Genomic DNA, 16,434 nt, shown 5'->3' on the forward strand with positions numbered 1-16,434 from the left:
CCAACTTGAACGATTTGAGACATTATTATCGTTATGATCAGAAGTCAGATGGAACTACTGTTCCAAACACTGCTCAGGCAAACTACATTGCCAAAATTAATTACACAGCTCTTGAGACAGACTTCAGCTTGAGCCTGCTGATGATATGGGTAAGTTTGCATCTGCTTCTAGCAACCACCTATAAAAGAAATCCCAGTAATACAGAAGGTCTGGAATGATACAGGAGAATTTTTCACATCAGCTGTACCTGATAACAAAAGCAAACACAACAGCTGGAGTACAGTGCACATAAGTTTCTACATGTGTATAATCTACAGTTAATCTGCAATTTTTGTCCTAAATACAAATTTAAAAAGCCAAGTATGAACCATATGCAGGCAGATTTAATGACTCATTGCTGTACTGGATTTAACCACAAGTGCTGATCCTGCCTGCCATTAAGATGTCTGGCATTCTCTCTTGGACCCATTCCTCTGGAAGGGGGCCCTTTCACAGATCTGTGCTAGAGAGAGCTAAGCTAAAAAGTTAAATGATACTTAAAGAACTAAAAAAAAAGGTGCTATTTTGTCACACAAAGAATAAAATTCCAGGAATTTATTGCTATATGTATGCTTAATCCATTCATTCATCTTGCAGTAGTCATGAAGTGCCAAATTGTGTGCTACATTTAACATTCCATGTATTCCCTTCCAAATGCCGTTTGACAGTGGGCGTATGAAACAACGCAGCAGGGGTCACAAAACATGGCTTGAGCATCTCTCGAGAGCTTAAAGACAAAGAGTGGTGGACAAGCTGAATAAGAACACGTCAGTTAACAGGCCACTCAGCAATTTTAACAGAAATATCTTTAGGTGGAAGTTTGGCAGCGTTAAAATTCACAACTCAGACTAAACGTTCTCATCCCCACTGTAGAAACAAGATACTTGCAAAGAACAAGAACTATGGTATGTAAATGTCACACGCAGGACCCGCTTCATTTCTATCAGAAGCAAAAGTTGCTAATTATAAGCAAGGACAAGCCTAGCAGGGTAAGGCTGTCAGCCTATATTAAAAACATCCCTCAGAGTTTGGCAGTGGAACTCTATTTACCACCTTGACTTTTTTTGGTAACATACAAGTTCTTCCTCCCCCCCACACTTTATAAATCCCCTTTTATTTTTATTATACCTCCATATTATTTACAGGACTCCTAAAGATTAAGTACAAACTAGTATGAAATTAATGATAGCTTGCTTTTCAAATATGTATCCCATGGCTAAATAAATACCAAGCCAATCCAACAGAGTGGTCTGGAGTTATGATTCAGAAGCTTGTGTATCTGTGATTCCAGTTGTTTTCTCATTAACTGCAGAGGATTCATTTGATCTGTCAACAACAGTTGCCCTGGAAGTTGGAGTAGTGCTATCCAAGGTGAGTGCAGAGGTGTCCTCTACATTTTCTGTAGTGCCAGGGTTGACGGCAAAGCTTCCAGCTTGAGGAATAGAGGGAAGCAAATCTGTAGGCACTGTGGATGCCTCTGTGACCAAAGGAAGCATAGGAGGAACACACTTGGGTGGCATTGACAGAGGCGGTATTCCCATGAGATGCAGAGGCGGCAAGGGGGGAAGGGGTTGCAAACCTGAAGAGAAAAAAGGGAAAAAACAAAAGGCAGTGAGCTGCTGCATCCACACAGCTCCAATGGTGTTTGTGCAGCACTGACTCAGAAGGCTCCTTCCAAGCCTGGTGCTTTTCAGATTTCAGAATTGAAGAATCAGAGTAAACTCAAGGTTGCTTGCACCTCCCCAGAGGACTAGGTATTTAATGCATTAACACTGATGATTAGGTTTTTCTGGCCTTCACTGAAACTGCCAGAAACAAGAAGTTAACAAAAACCATATTCCGTGTAAGCTTCTAATCTCTTTTTGCTTGCTCCATGTGCACCTTCAGCAGTTTTGCTGAACTCAAAACTGTAAATCTAATATTAGTTCATAATTCTGGCATTCAGTTCAGGGAGCACCAATCTCCTCATCTAGCTTACAAGGAAACACTTCATATTTTCTTTTACCCATAAATAATATACTTTCATTTTTGGCACAATATCTTCTGAGATATAAATCAGGTAATAAAAAATGAAACATCTAAACACAGACATAGGTTTAGAATTACTTTATCTAAAGACATATTCCTTGTCTACCTGATCTGGGCACTAACATCCACTCCCATACATTTAATTTATGTACTTCAGGACTGCCCTAGATGGGTCTGAGTGTCAAGCATAACTCTAATTACAGAGCTGTAGTTTGCAGAAGCACATACCAGGCTGTATCATTTCTGGAACAATCTGTGGTGCAGGTAAATTAAGTTTAGACAGATCAGTCAGGTTAGGAAGCCCTGCTGGTAATGGCATCAGACCTAAGAGAAGAATGGAATAGTTACAGCTGAAAACTTAAAATTGTCTTTTTCTAACCGTTCCATAGATCTTGTAGGTAATTTAAAACCTGCTTTATATCTTGATTATAATTTTTACGTGGATGAATGCAAATTCACCTGTATTTCAGCTTTTAATTTGCACAGTGAGAACAGATACCTACTGCAGGCAGTCTGGACTAGCAAATATATAATCCTCAACCTTTCAGTTTTTTCTAAGAAAAGTAGAATCTTCTTTCAGAATTACAAGCTTTGCATTCCAAGTTCAGCTTTCAACAAAGGTAATTGTTTCACCCCAGCACTATACCAGAAGTTCTGCATTCCCAATTTGAGTGGCAAACAATAATAACATTATTAAATACACAGTATTCCCTAATATTGATCCCTAATATTGATCACTCTATTATTAGTCTTTTTCTACTTAGTTCACTACCAGAGTTAATCACAAAAATGTATATCAAAAGGCAAGATAAAGGAACTTTCAAAGTCAGGAAGGACTGAAAGCAGAAGAGAAACATAAAATGATTGCCAACACATGCCCTTCCATCACTGTGTCTGCTATGGAAAATCCTTCTGCTCCTGAATTTTCCACTTTTGAAGAGCTTCGTTTCTGGGACAAGGGCTCTATTTGTACTTTGTGTTTAGTTCAAAAAGGCTAGTTCAGAAATAAACTGTTGATACTACAGTATGAAGATAGAGAAGAGAAAAGTCTTAAAGCAAGGCCACCATATAGAGATTTTGATTAAAGCCCAGCCATCTTTACCTACCCATGAATTCATTTGCCATGAAGGCTGACAGAATTTGACTCAAAGAGCTTTCAGGTCAATTATATGCAAACTTGGTTTGAATTTTTTTTTTTTAATCTGAAAAAAGATGAACTTCATACAAATTCACTCAAATTTTAAACATCCAGTATATTTAGTAAGAACATTTTTACAGTACATCCACGCACATTGCAAGAAATATTCTAATTTGCTTTTAAAAAAGCAATGACACTATTGAGAGAAAAAGCTGAATGGAAAACTTGTATTTGCAGAGTTTAGGGAAGGAGTGGATTAAGTGGCTGGGGAAGAAAAGGACAATAGTCCTTTTCTGCCTAGAGAAAAGAATAAACTACAGAGAAGTTCAGCTTCTGTGAGAATTCTCTGTCCTTGTTTGCACGCACTGAGCTCTGCTGCACATCTTTTCTGTGTTAGAGGCTGTACCTCCAAGCGTTATGTAATGGACACATCTTGATCTACCTATCTCATAACAAGCAAAATACAAAATACAACTCCTTCAGTGTTTTAGAAGGCACCATTGAGTCCTGTACCAGCACACCAATGCCACAGCAAAATCCTATGCAATCCTTATCTTACCCCTCCGTGAATACTTCTGGAATAGTATTTGAAGTGTTTGAAATGTTCATTATTATCAGGAAACAACCACGCTGTGGAAAGACTCCTGCTTGTATTATACAATACAAGTTTAAATCCCTATATAATTCAGAAACAGTAACTGCAACATAAATTCTATTTTGTTAGCCCTGTATTTATACTAGGAATAGTGATCAAGCTGAGTATTTAAAAATGGGTTTCCTAAAATGTTGCAAATAGCAAAGCAAAACCTTCCTACGAAATCCTGAATACTGCATCCCCTGTGCAGGGAGCCCTAACAAGGTAAACCTGTAACTGTTGCCACCACATCCTCTGTGCTACAGACACACTGTGAACATACTCCAAGAAAAATAATTTGTCACACTGTAGAGGCTGCATAGAGAGATCTTATATGAAATGCTCAAGTTGTATGAAGTTAGGCAGTGGAAAAGACAGCTCTCTTCCCTGCTTCTGTAAGATTTTTGTTTCAGAAATGTTTTAAGAAATTTTACCTACTCACCTGATAATGTAGTTGCTGGGTTAACTGGTGGCACAGAGGTGAGAGTCTGATTGACTTGTGGTGGTAATAATGGAACTGTTGGAACACCTGGTGGGAGACACAGGGAAACAACACTGATTTTAAGCATAAAACACTTCATCTGCTTTCCCTAAGGAGTACAAATAAGTAACTGCTTACAGGAGAATTACTATTTACCTCAACATTAAAATGCTGATAAGAAAACCAGTATTCTAAGTAATAAACATGGTATTTTTATTAGAAGTTGTTTGCAACTATTTTGTGAGCAAGTAAGGCACAAATCCAGTAAATTAACCCTTTTTTGTTTAGAAAAAAATAGAAGAAAGTTTTATTCTATCTTCTGCCTTCTATCCAATGTATTGGAAACATCTGTGAGAACAAAGAAGTCAGAAAAGCCATTCATTTCAGGTCAGTTCCTGCCAATACCAACCTGTGCTGAGAGCATTACTGACAGTGGTTGAAGGTGAGCTAATAGAAAGTCCTGAAAGGCTCTGCTCAAGGCCTGCTGACCCAGGAGGGAGGGTGGCTGAGGGATTAACTGATAATAGCTGAACCTTAGTGAAAGAAGAGAAAGTTGCATCATTAGGGTTTGTTTCTACATGAACCAAGAGAAGCAGAAAAGCAATAAACATCATCATCCATTTTTACCAAGCTGACAGAGTGGGACCACAACTTACCTCTGTGAAACCATCTTTGAGGGGACTGAGAGATGCACTAGGCAACTGTCCTGGGAGAGCAATTTTCTTTCCCTCTTCAAACGGGCGAGTAGGTATCCTATGCAAATATCCATAACCAATGCCACATCCTAGGCTTTTAGAATACAAAGATTTTTAAGTCAGGTAAGTGACTTGACAACTGCAGACTAGAGCAAGCAATGCATGAACAACTCAAGACACCAACAAGTTTCAAGGTAAATGCTGTACAACCTTCCCCTCCTGCCCCCCATTGCTTCACTTTCTGTGGAGAAATAATCAATACAAAACAATTGAAAGGAAATTCTGTAGCTTTAGCAATAAATATTCAGCACAAAATAAAATTTATTATTATTTAAACCAAGCAGTTATATCAGGTATACAGCTCAGAATTCAACTCTCAGTTGTAACTTGCAGTGCTGTGTTCTGGCTACTTAGAATACTTCAAGGATACACCACAAGCTAACAAGTGGAATTTAATGCAGAAAGCAACCATTGCACTTCTGCACTAGCTAATTTACTGATTTACACCCCTCTCAATAGTAAGTGCATCTGAATTTTAAGTAAATATATAATTTATTAGAGCAGAAACACTTTTGATATAACAACACTCTTTCCCTGTCTTTGTAGGAACTCAAACCTAGCAGTTTTCAGGCTGGTGCTATAAGAAAGTTGCCCCATCTCCCTGTAAGACACTGTCTCCTTACCTGCCTTCTCCACCCCAGGCAGAATTTGGAGTAATCACCACTTCCCGACAATTATCTGTGTCTGTGTTGTACACATAAAGTTTTAATGGCTTTGCTTCATGTGTTTCAATAAGGGAAAAGAGATCTTCAGACTGCAAAAAGATAAAAATGAGTAAGGGCTTTCTTGTCCTTATTTTATCACGTGGCATTAGATTGATCATCCCAGTCCTGACTTTCTGTAATGGACTCTGTAACAGCCACATGTTGCAGTTGTTGCAGTGCTGCTGTTTTATCACAAGGACAACTTTAAGATGTGTTTTGCTAGCACAACTCAGATGTGGCACAACCCAAATTTCAAATCTGCTATTCAAAATACTGATTTTAGATACAAAAGTTTGTATCTGACTTCATGAAGACATTTAAGAGCAGTTCTTATTTCAGGATTGCCTTTAAGAAGAGGCACCAGGCCAGAGCTCCTTCCTCTTTGCATTTGATTGACATTCACACTGAACAGAGACAGAACCAGGGATGTCTCAAAGTGCCCTGGTACAATCAGGTTTTTAGTTTTTTAAAAATAAAGACTATATTTTTATACACTTACCTCATTCATGACAGTATCTGCTCCAATGATATAATCACTGTGAGGTCTAAGTCCAGCTAATGCAGCAGGAGAATTCGGCTCCACTTCCTAGTTTTGAGATGGAAAGTTACAAAACACCGTGTAAGTGTCAGGGTGTAGCAGAACAGACAGACATGCACTCCACACAAGCCCCGAGTCAGGCAAACTGGTCAAGTTTTCAACACAGCAATGAACTCATGAAACAGGGGCTCTATGGCAGTCCCCGTCCACATGGCTCTGGTGTTGTACCAAACACAGTATCTCTGTGCACTGTACAAACCCATTCATTTAAATACAAGACTTGACAATATACTCAAAAATATACATTTGTAGACTACAAACGACATTTGTAATCTTCCCAAACCCCAAATCAATCAAAGCCAGTTTGATCAATGAGACCAGTTTGATCTCGTGACTTGTTAGCTATATCCCATGCAAGTTACTTTTGAACAGAAAGACAGAGACAGCAATAATAAGAATACTTCCAAGTCCATACGTACCAAGACGTGCCAGACGTTTTCATTAGCCCCATCAAAGCTGCAGAAGCGAATGCTCACTCCCAGCAGGCCCTGCCCACCCCACATGTTGCTGGGCGTCACTGATGTTTCTCTCAGTTCCAGTGTTTTGCTACTGTACACAAGCATTTTTACAGGTTTTTCAACATTTGCTTTCAGCAGGTCCTTGAGAGTGTCATTGTCTTTATTCTGCAATGTGTAAACAAGAGCTTGGTCAGTGTTTGATGGAACAAGCATTCCCTTCTACAGCAACACTTGTGTTTCAGAGGTGCTACACTGAGCATTACCAGAGCATGAATTAACAGCTGCTTTGTAACAAGCTTCCAGTCCCTTCAAAATTCAAGAATACAACTCTGCAAAAACCCTGGGACTTCACAGTAACAGGTCATACTTTCCAAAATGAAAACACTCCAGTTGGTTCAGAGGCTTTCTCGGATCCAGACACACTGGTGCAGAGCATCCCACAGCTGGTTTTATCCACTGCTGGGATTGTTGTTTGACGACAGCTCTTGCCTGAAAGCTCCCCCCATGCCTCCTGCCCAGCCAGCAGCTTCTCCCTCAGCCTGTCTGGACTAGGTGAAGTTTGTGAGCTCTCATGGAAGCAGACAGAACTAGGAGGATGCCAGCATAAGCCATGAAGGGTGGATCAGCAGGCAATCCTGTCTTGTGCAGATGTCTGCAGAGAGCATGTCTGTTTTATTCTCCAGCTAAACTCAACAGAACTGTTCCTACAGGGTGAAGAAAAACAATTCCTGATGCAGTCTGCCTACCTCATTTAAAAGTAAGAAGAAGTATTTTATATACATTTAAATAAAACAAATCCATTGATTTACCTATAAATATTAGATTCTGAAAACATTGCTTATATTAGAAGTTATAAAATAGCAACACACTTACCAATCTTGAACCGTTAATGGATACGATAAAATCAAAGAATGGCTCCAGTCCAGCTCTATGCCCTGGTGAGTTTTCTTGTACCTAACAAAGTTAAATGAGAATTTAGTAAAAGTGTTCCAATGCTGATGCATAGATTAGAATTATAGTTCTACTTGTGCCAACTGTAGTCTAGAAACCACTAATGTCTGTATGTATAATTTTATAATATTCAAATATAATCACATAATCTACAGAACCAAAACCCTCTCCCTTACAAAAAAAAATTGATTTCAAAAGAATTAGTAATTTATAAATTGAGGAATGACACAGCAGTAGCCACTCCCTGGGAAAAGCAGTGCTTAACAGTTGCATCAGATAAATTGTATTTGTTTCAAGAAAGGAGATTATAGTGAAAGGACAAGGTTAATGAATTCTGAAAGTGTTGGTTAAGAAGTAGCCTTTCCACAGTAGTACCAATGTTAGACCTTGCTTTTTATCTTATGTTTACTGAAGGAACAGGAGAGTCACATCTGTAAGCACAGGTTGTTATCTTGTGATTAAACATCACCTGGTGACATTCCTGAGACACAGAGGGCATCTGCACAACCACTGAAGTCATTAACAGACCTTCAAGTTGCAGGAAAAGAGATGTGCAATTGTGCAGCCATGGCAGCTCAAATAATTCAACCACTCCACTAAGACAAGGCCTGACTTCTGGATATGCACTGCTCCCAGAAGCTGAAAGTATGCTTTTAATTCCAAATGGAGTCACTGACAGACATTTTGCCAATGTTATTTTTTCACTACTGCTTGCATTGCTGACAATGAGAAGTAACTCCAATATGGCTGTCAGATTTTTCCTACAGCTTTTTTAGCAAAGATACTCTTTTCTGTGAGGAAGCTGATTCATTTTACCCACTGGCTTTTTCTCTTACGTACTACAATCACCTTCAAAAAGATCTAAAAAGCATTACCCTTTACAGTGTGGTTCCTTACATTACATGTTATTCTACCTGACAGAAGTGGTAAAAATGTATTTGGTTGTTCAATCCTGGCCTGATTCTGCAGGAACTGACTTTTCCTAACATGACTTATTTAGAACAAAATATTCTAATATGGAATTTTAAAAGTGCTTGATTACTAATAAAACTGTTCTTCTTAAATTTTATTTATCTCTGCCCAACACATTCACAAAATCAGAGCTTGGAAAAAACTCAGTTACCTGTGGGTAACAAATGCCCAAAGCTTAGAATATTAGTAACCTAAGTCTGGAATTAATAATTCCAGAGTCACATCACACACATATTGATTGTTGTCCAAGATTTGTAAAGCAGCAAAAAAGTACGAAACCAACAATATCCCAAAGTAGTAAGAATCACTGAGGCAACAATAACATCCCCAAAGTCTACATCTGTAATTTCTAACTCAAACCTGAAGTGTCTCTTTGAGATGCCTGGAGGCTCCTTGGAAATCATTTCCGACAGCCGGGCTCAGGTATTCTCCCTCTCCCAAGCACGAAGTGTATGGACACTCATCTCCCAGTCACTGAGTGTTCTGCAGTCCCTCTCACTAGATCCAAGCTACTGCCTCCATGTTACTCACTTAACCCATCTGTTCCAGACGCCTCTCACCAAGAACAACCAGAGATCAGACACCAAACCCTGCACCAGGTCAGAAGGTAAAGCACAGGCTGAGCTGCATGGGGCAGACACTCTGGCTCCAGCTGCACAGAAACTCCCAGCACACTGTGGATGTGGCTTTGGCATTTGTGGACTGTTCCTAGAGTTCATTTAACTGTAGATATTCAAACGTGCAATAATACCTGAGAACAGCCTCTACAAACGGAAATTTTAGCTTAGGAGAAAAGCCACAGAGGCTAAAATACACTATATGATTTATTCTTCCCAAATGTAGAAAGCGTTTACTTACTACATTGAATACTGGAGACCTCTCTGCCAAAGAGAGGTTAAAGTTTTGTGACAGGAGAAATAAAACTCAGCTTTTCTATAGACATGATCTATAATAGTATTCTCAGACTTGCAGTTTCTCTTGTAATCAAGTAACTCAAAACATCCTCTCCTTTCCTGTGTTTGAGTAGTGAATGCAGGATGAGTTTATGCTGTTTGTTGTTCTTCCCTCAGTTTAAAGAAGAGAAATGAAAATGCTCTAATAGCCTCTCTCACTCTCTTTTATACCACCACCTATTGCATAGGTCATATAGGAACTTAGAGTCTGTGTTTTTAATGAACCTGACATACAGGCTTTACACCAAAATTAAATCAGCAGATGGTTTCAGAACTTTCTGGGAAAACAGTTTTAAAGACATAACATGTTACACAGTTACACCTCAGCATTAAAAATCAGTACATCCAGCCTAACAAGTCAGATTTTTGGGACTGGCTCTATGTCATGGCCTTGACATTATGAAGGCCAGACTTCATCTCATTCAGAGACTTTCCTCCATTTCTAAATTAACTTCTCTGAAATAAAACACCAAACCATACTAAAATCACAACAAACCCCCTGCATCCTGACAATACCCCACCCTAATGACCTCCAAGAGATTACATTCTGAACACTGTGAGCCAAGAGTATTCAACAGTATTCAGGCCAGTATTCAGTAAGAAATACTTTTTGAAATAAGATGGAGTACACACAATAAATGAGATCTACATATGTTCAGCATCCATCAACATCAAACTCACTGACACCCGGAATGGATAAATAATTTACTTAGAATACCAAATCTGTGTTCAGCCCCAAACTGATGAAGGGACTGAGAGAGTTTCCAAGTTCCAAACTATTTCTTTGCAGAAGTATCTTCAGATGTTGAACTCCTTGCCCCAAACCCATCACAATCCTGAACATCTCTGCATTATTTGTTTCTAAGGGGGCATGTGAAAACTACCAGGGAGCTGTGGCTAAAAGGAATCAAGCCCTTATAACTGCATCAGTCACACCTCAGAAGCAGGTATGTACATCCCTGCTGTCATCCTGCCATGCCGAGGTTGTCCCAAAGTTTCCTTTTTCCCTGGCCTTCACTGATAGATAGGCAGGTTTACACCTGGCACTCCCAGAAATGCCACCCAGAAATTCCAAGTCCATTCCATATGAAAAGCCTCCTCCTTAAAGAAGTGACATGCTCAGCCCTGCACAACAGTCACACTGTCCCCATACAGGTTTTGTCACACCATCTCACTTTCGGTCACTACCTGCCCAATTCATCCCCACCACACAGTACCAAATGCACACCACCAAATGCTCTCTGCTCCAAGCTCTAGGGCCATGGTTCTCTTCCGGGAGCTACAGCAACAAAGGATAACCAGGGACCTTAGAAAATACAAGGACACAATTTATTGCACCTCTATTAAGGATGGAAATAATAAAGATTGCATGGATATGTACATAAACTCTGTGCCTCCTGAGCAATTTGGCTTTATGCAGCTTTGCTGGGTGCCCCAAGTAGGTATTTAGTAACTTGCCTTTGTAATTGAATAATTGCTGAGAAATAGCCAAGCAATATCATTCACAACAGATGCTACTGCAGGCAAGACACCATGCCCAGCAGCTCGGGAAGCCTGAGTCTCTCTGAGCCAGCTGTTACTTCAGAAATACAAGTCACAGACACGTGTGGGTAAATGCCATGACTGCCTAACAACAGAGACAAACAGTGGCCCAGAAAATGCAAAGAAGCTGTGGCAATGCAACACCAGAGCTTTTTAAGAGCAAATGAAGAAAACCTCTATCAAATGCTGGATATCAGAGGGCACAAAAGGGCCTCACACAATGCTGCACGGTTCCAGTTTCTCCCCAACATGTCAGCAGGGCTGCTGAGTACATAGATCACACACTGATCTCACTTTTAATTCACTGTCAAGAACTAAACAGGAAAAAGGTTTCAAGGTCAATATACCAATTTTAATTGTAGTACTGAAAAGACTTTCCTGGTAAATACATGAAGTTTTTCTTTGCTGAACACTGTTCCCAACACTATCATTCTATGCCTACACAGTATACGTTGCACATTACACATTTTAAGAAGTCTGCTCAGCCACACAGTGGTTACAAATCAAAGCCCCAAGAGAGCAGTGCAACTGCAAATGAAATTAGGCACTGAAATGTGGGTTTTTCAGAGGCAGATGAAGACTGACCACTTCTGGAAGTCAGCTACCTTATACTAGTTTTTAAACTTTCAGAAGCTTAGCTTCAAGCATTAAATACACAACTTCCAAAGCTTTCTTTTCTCCCCACATAAGAAACTCTTCCCAGTATTCTACTTTATTTGCAAAGAAATACTGAAAGAGTTTTTTTGCAGTTCTTCCACCCACTCCATAACTGACAGTAAAATTTCACTGCGTATCACATAAGCAATTCCTGTTAGATCTGACAGAATCTCTTTGATTTCTGTCAGTTATTTTAATATATTACGTTGTATAACTGAATTTAATTTCTTGATGAAACACGGTTTTCAAAAGAAAAAGCTTTTTAAGTTTTCGTGAGAAAACAGATTCTATCTATGTAGATAACCTTTTATTTTAGCACAGAGAATTTCACTCAAGCTTTTAATATGTGAACCTCCCTTACAAGATAAGGCACCACGTCATGCAACACATTTGTATCACTATTACAAAGCACTCAAACAAGAGCAGGAAATCTAAACTTTGGGTGCTGCTGCTCAGTATCTTTTAGGGAGAACACCACGTAACATGGTAGCATACAGTAAGAACTCTTACACAGAAATTTACAACAATTTAGTTTGGAAAAGACCTCTATGATCATCGAGTCCCACCACTAACACATTAAATCTAACCCAAAGGCCACATCTACAGTGCTCTGAATGTTTTCAGGGATGATGATTAAACCAATTCCCTGGGCAGCCCATTCCAATACCTGACCATCCTTTATTTAAAAAGTTTTCCTAAAATCCAGTCTTTAAATCTCTCCTGGTGCAACTTGAGGCTTTTTCCTCTTGTTCTCTCACTTGTTACTTACGAGGCCAACCCCCACTTTGCTCCACCTTCTCTCAGGGAGTTGTAGAGAGCCCTGAGTTCTCTCCCCTGAACACCCTCAGCCCCTTCAGCTGCTCCTCACAGGAGCTGTTCCAGAGCTTCTCTGGACCTATTCAGCACCCCAATGTCTGTCTTGTACTGAGGGGCCCAGAGCTGGACACAGCACTCGAGTGTGACCTCACCAGTGCCCAGTACAGGACCATTGCTGCCCTGGCCCTGCTGGCCCCACTATTCCTGATCCAGGCCAGGATGCCACTGGCCTTGTGGGCCACCTGGGCACAGCCTGGCTCGTGTTCAGCTGCTGCCGACCAGCACCCCTGGACCTTCTGCACTGCGGCACTTCCCAGCCGCTCTGCCCCCAGCCACGGGGATGTTGTGACATCGTCAAGTAGCTGAAGAAACTGTCAGGTCACTACATCAGCCTGGGCAAACTACAGCAGTTTCACACTGCTGAGCAAGAAGGTTATTTAAAATTTTCCTTCATTCTGGTTTGAAGAGCAGAAACAAACAGATACTGAGCAATACACAGTGTCAGCCAGTTGGGTTTAATCAGCCACGTACCTTATGTTAAAGGAAACTTGAGGAGAATTGCTTCAAACAAGTGACTCATTACTAGGTCTAGTATGAACAGACTTGGGCAACAAAACACTTGGCAACTTTTTCGCTCTTTAAAAAAAAAAAAAAAAAAAAGCGCTACATTTTAATGTCTAGGACATCAACTCTGCACCCAGAGCAAGTCCTGCTGTCAAGTATGCATAGGATGAAATTCTTTTCCTCTGGCAGCGCTTCAGTCCTGGAGCGTTCCTAATTCCCGCTACAACTGCACTGCACTTTCACAATGAAAGCAATATTGCACTGAATATCAGCAGAAGTAGCAAAAGAATTAAGTAATCTGCAAATTTACATTGAAAATTAATGATGGTAGTGTTCACTTGCTGCATATATTTCTGTTCCTATTTGAAGGGAGCACAGAGACTTTTTACTAGTTTTGTGGGGAGGCAGCATGTACAGTGAGTCTAAAAGTCTCACTGTAAAAAATCTATAACTTGCAACAGTCTCAGTCTGCTCATCCTTCTGGCAACTTGTGCTTGGCTCCTACAGTCACACTGAACAATGTAAACTCTTTGTTTCACGGCCATTTAACACATATTTTTCATTTATCTGCCTTACCCAAACAAATTATTCTGGTAATTGACAAATTTTTCTGACGTTTGTCTAATTTTCCCACAGATAATGAAATCTTTTAAACAGTCACTTTACATTATTTACAGAAGTTTGGTGATATCAAAGAAATCTGATCTTACTCGACTGAGATCTGTAACACTGGCAGACTACTGCTGTTCTCCTTCTACCATTCTCATTTACCTCATTAAAGTACTGAGCTCAGAAAAAAAAACATACTTGAGAGTAAATTAGCAGTTTTTCTCGACCCCAAGTTCAGGGTCTGACTGAAGGTCAACCCATGCAGACAGAGACTTGTGCAGAGCTCCTCTAACAGTGTGAACCAAACGCTGTCTGTAACAAACTCACTACAAAAGGGCAACTGGAAAATTACACCTGGAAAAGCTACAGAGGGAAATTCGAGTCACATTCATGCATGCCACATGCATTTAAATGAAAAAACATTCCAAATTATAACTGTTAGGCTGGGACCATGATGCGGTTTAAGATGCCTGTCCACAAAGAGTAATCACTCATTATTGTGGTATCTCAAGGTATCAGTAAGAAGACAAGGCAGTGAAAAAAAGATATATCAGTCTGTTTAAGACAGCAGGCAGGGCCTTTCCTGCATTTAATATAAATAAAGAAGTCCTCTTGGAAATCAACTTCTTTAAGGTGCACTTCTCAATTACATTTCCAAAGGCTGGCAATCAAACACTGCCATTTTGGGTCACAGCAAAAACATTACAACAAGAAAGTGCTTAAACGAAAACAAAAGGCATGAGATCCAAGCAAGACCACAAGAAAAAAAGAGTAGATTCTACTTCATAAAAGAGATTAATCTCAATTTATCAACATGCTTGAACCAAACAGAATGAACTGATAAACCTGATGTAACTGATATTCTAACTATAAAGTACGTATTGGTATGTATAAGTCTCCAAAGTACAAGTCTCCAAAGAAAAAGTTGATGAAATTTACACTGTACTATGCTAAAAAAAGAAAAAAAGTCTGCCAGTTTTACCAACCTGCAGAATAGTTTTTTGTGAGGGAAAAGGAGAAGACAAAGTGGACTGACATAAATAAATAACACTGGATTATTATATACCATTAATATTAAAAAGGAGGGAAAAAAACCCCACTGTGACTTTAGTCCATATATAAATTTTAACAGAATGTTTGGAACATCAGTATTTGTTGATGAATCAGAAATGTTGATCAGAACATCAGTATTTGCTCCTCAAAAGCAGAGAACCTATCCAAAAGGCTCCAATCCAACAAACACAGCAGCCCAGCACGGTATCCGGAGTGAGGGCACTCACACCCCGGCTACAGAGGCAAAGGCACCGTGGTGTGGGCAGGGACTGAGTCCAACAAAGTCCCCGCACCCCAGTGCCCAGATCCCACAGCACGACCTGGGAACCATTCTGCTCACTGAAAGCAAAAGGAAGGGCTTTCAAAAGCCTGTTCGGAAAACCTCAAGAATGCAGTCTAATAAGGTATTTTGTATTTCGCATACAAAACCAAAGTTTTGTGGCCACAATGTGAACAAAACCAATGTAACTATGAAAAACAGTACTATTTCACTAAAGCTGCAGCCCTCAGTGGACGCCTTGATTCGACTGCCCTGAACTGCTGCGGAGCAGCAGCGGCTACAGTCCACTCCAGGCTGGAGCGACCAGGACACGCCTGGCGCGTTATCCCGGGAGCGCCCGAGCGCAGCCCGGCGGCGCGGGCCGGGCTGAGAGCAGCGTCCGCTGGAGGAGAGGAGAGGCCGCCTCGCCCTCACAGGCTGCCCAGGGCCGGCATCGCCTGCCGTGCGCCGGCCCGCTCACAGGGGGCACAACCTGGCGGCACGATCCGGCCCGAGACACTGTTTATTCTGGACCAATTCTCCCTCCAGACTTCCCAAATCCGGGAGCGGCAGCGCGGGCTCGGCGCACCTCTCCGCCCCGGCGGCCCCGCTGCCCAAGCGCGTCCCCGGGGCCGAGCGGGGAGCGCGGTGGGGCCGCCCCGGGAGCCCCCGGGCCGCTCCAGCGCCGCCCCACGGCGGGACAGGCCCCGCGCCCACGGGCCGCCGCCGGGCCGAGCGCCCGGGGCTCCCGGCCGGCCGCGCCGCCTTACCCGCAGGACGTGGTAGCCCTCGGTGCCGCCGCCGGGGATGTCGATGCTCTGCGAGGCGCCCATGGCCGCGAACGCGCCGCGACGGGGACGTGGCACCGCGCGCTGGCCCCGCCCGGCGCCAGGCGGGGCCTACGGCGGCCGCGAGGGGCCGCGCGCCTGCCGGCAGCCCTGTCGCCCCCTGGCGGCGCAGGGCGGCGGCGCCACGTCAGGGGCGGGGCATCCGACGGTGCCAGACAGAGGAGTTAATGAATTTATTAGCGTTAGCTACACGAATAAAGTACAGTAAGTGCGTGCACAGAACGTCAAGGCGGCAGGTCATAACTCATGCTGCCTTGGCTACTCCCACAGCTCTCTGGAGCTCCGAGCGCCGCTCCTCCTGCGAGGCGGCGCCGGGAGCGCCAGAACCCGTCTGGGGCTGGGGCTGGAGCGGGAGGAGCAGCGCACCGATACAGA

General features: G+C 41.9%; 1 protein-coding gene across 1 annotated transcript; it reads right to left on the minus strand.

The window, feature by feature from the left end:
- Positions 1-579: 579 nt before the first annotated feature.
- GORASP2 (golgi reassembly stacking protein 2) lies at positions 580-16,137 on the minus strand. The gene is made up of 10 exons (XM_063400537.1): positions 15,982-16,137; positions 7,709-7,789; positions 6,797-7,000; positions 6,279-6,365; positions 5,699-5,829; positions 4,977-5,109; positions 4,730-4,853; positions 4,282-4,368; positions 2,296-2,391; positions 580-1,618 (listed from the first exon to the last, which is right to left on the minus strand). The coding sequence occupies exons 1-10, from the start codon at positions 16,042-16,044 to the stop codon at positions 1,296-1,298; spliced, it is 1,329 nt and encodes a 442-aa protein (XP_063256607.1). The 5' UTR covers positions 16,045-16,137; the 3' UTR covers positions 580-1,295.
- Between the last annotated feature and the right edge of the window lie 297 nt (positions 16,138-16,434).

Source organism: Prinia subflava, chromosome 6 (genome assembly GCF_021018805.1).
Source record: "Prinia subflava isolate CZ2003 ecotype Zambia chromosome 6, Cam_Psub_1.2, whole genome shotgun sequence".
Lineage (NCBI taxonomy): Eukaryota > Metazoa > Chordata > Aves > Passeriformes > Cisticolidae > Prinia > Prinia subflava.

Coding starts and splice junctions, on each gene's coding strand:
- GORASP2 (XM_063400537.1), bottom strand. CDS start 16,044: ATGGGCGCCTCGCAGAGCATCGACATCCCCGGCGGCGGCACCGAGGGC. Junction 7,001..7,708: donor CCATTAACGGTTCAAGATTG/GTAAGTGTGTTG, acceptor TACACATTGCAG/AATAAAGACAATGACACTCT. Junction 5,110..5,698: donor GCCTGGGGTGGAGAAGGCAG/GTAAGGAGACAG, acceptor GTATTCTAAAAG/CCTAGGATGTGGCATTGGTT.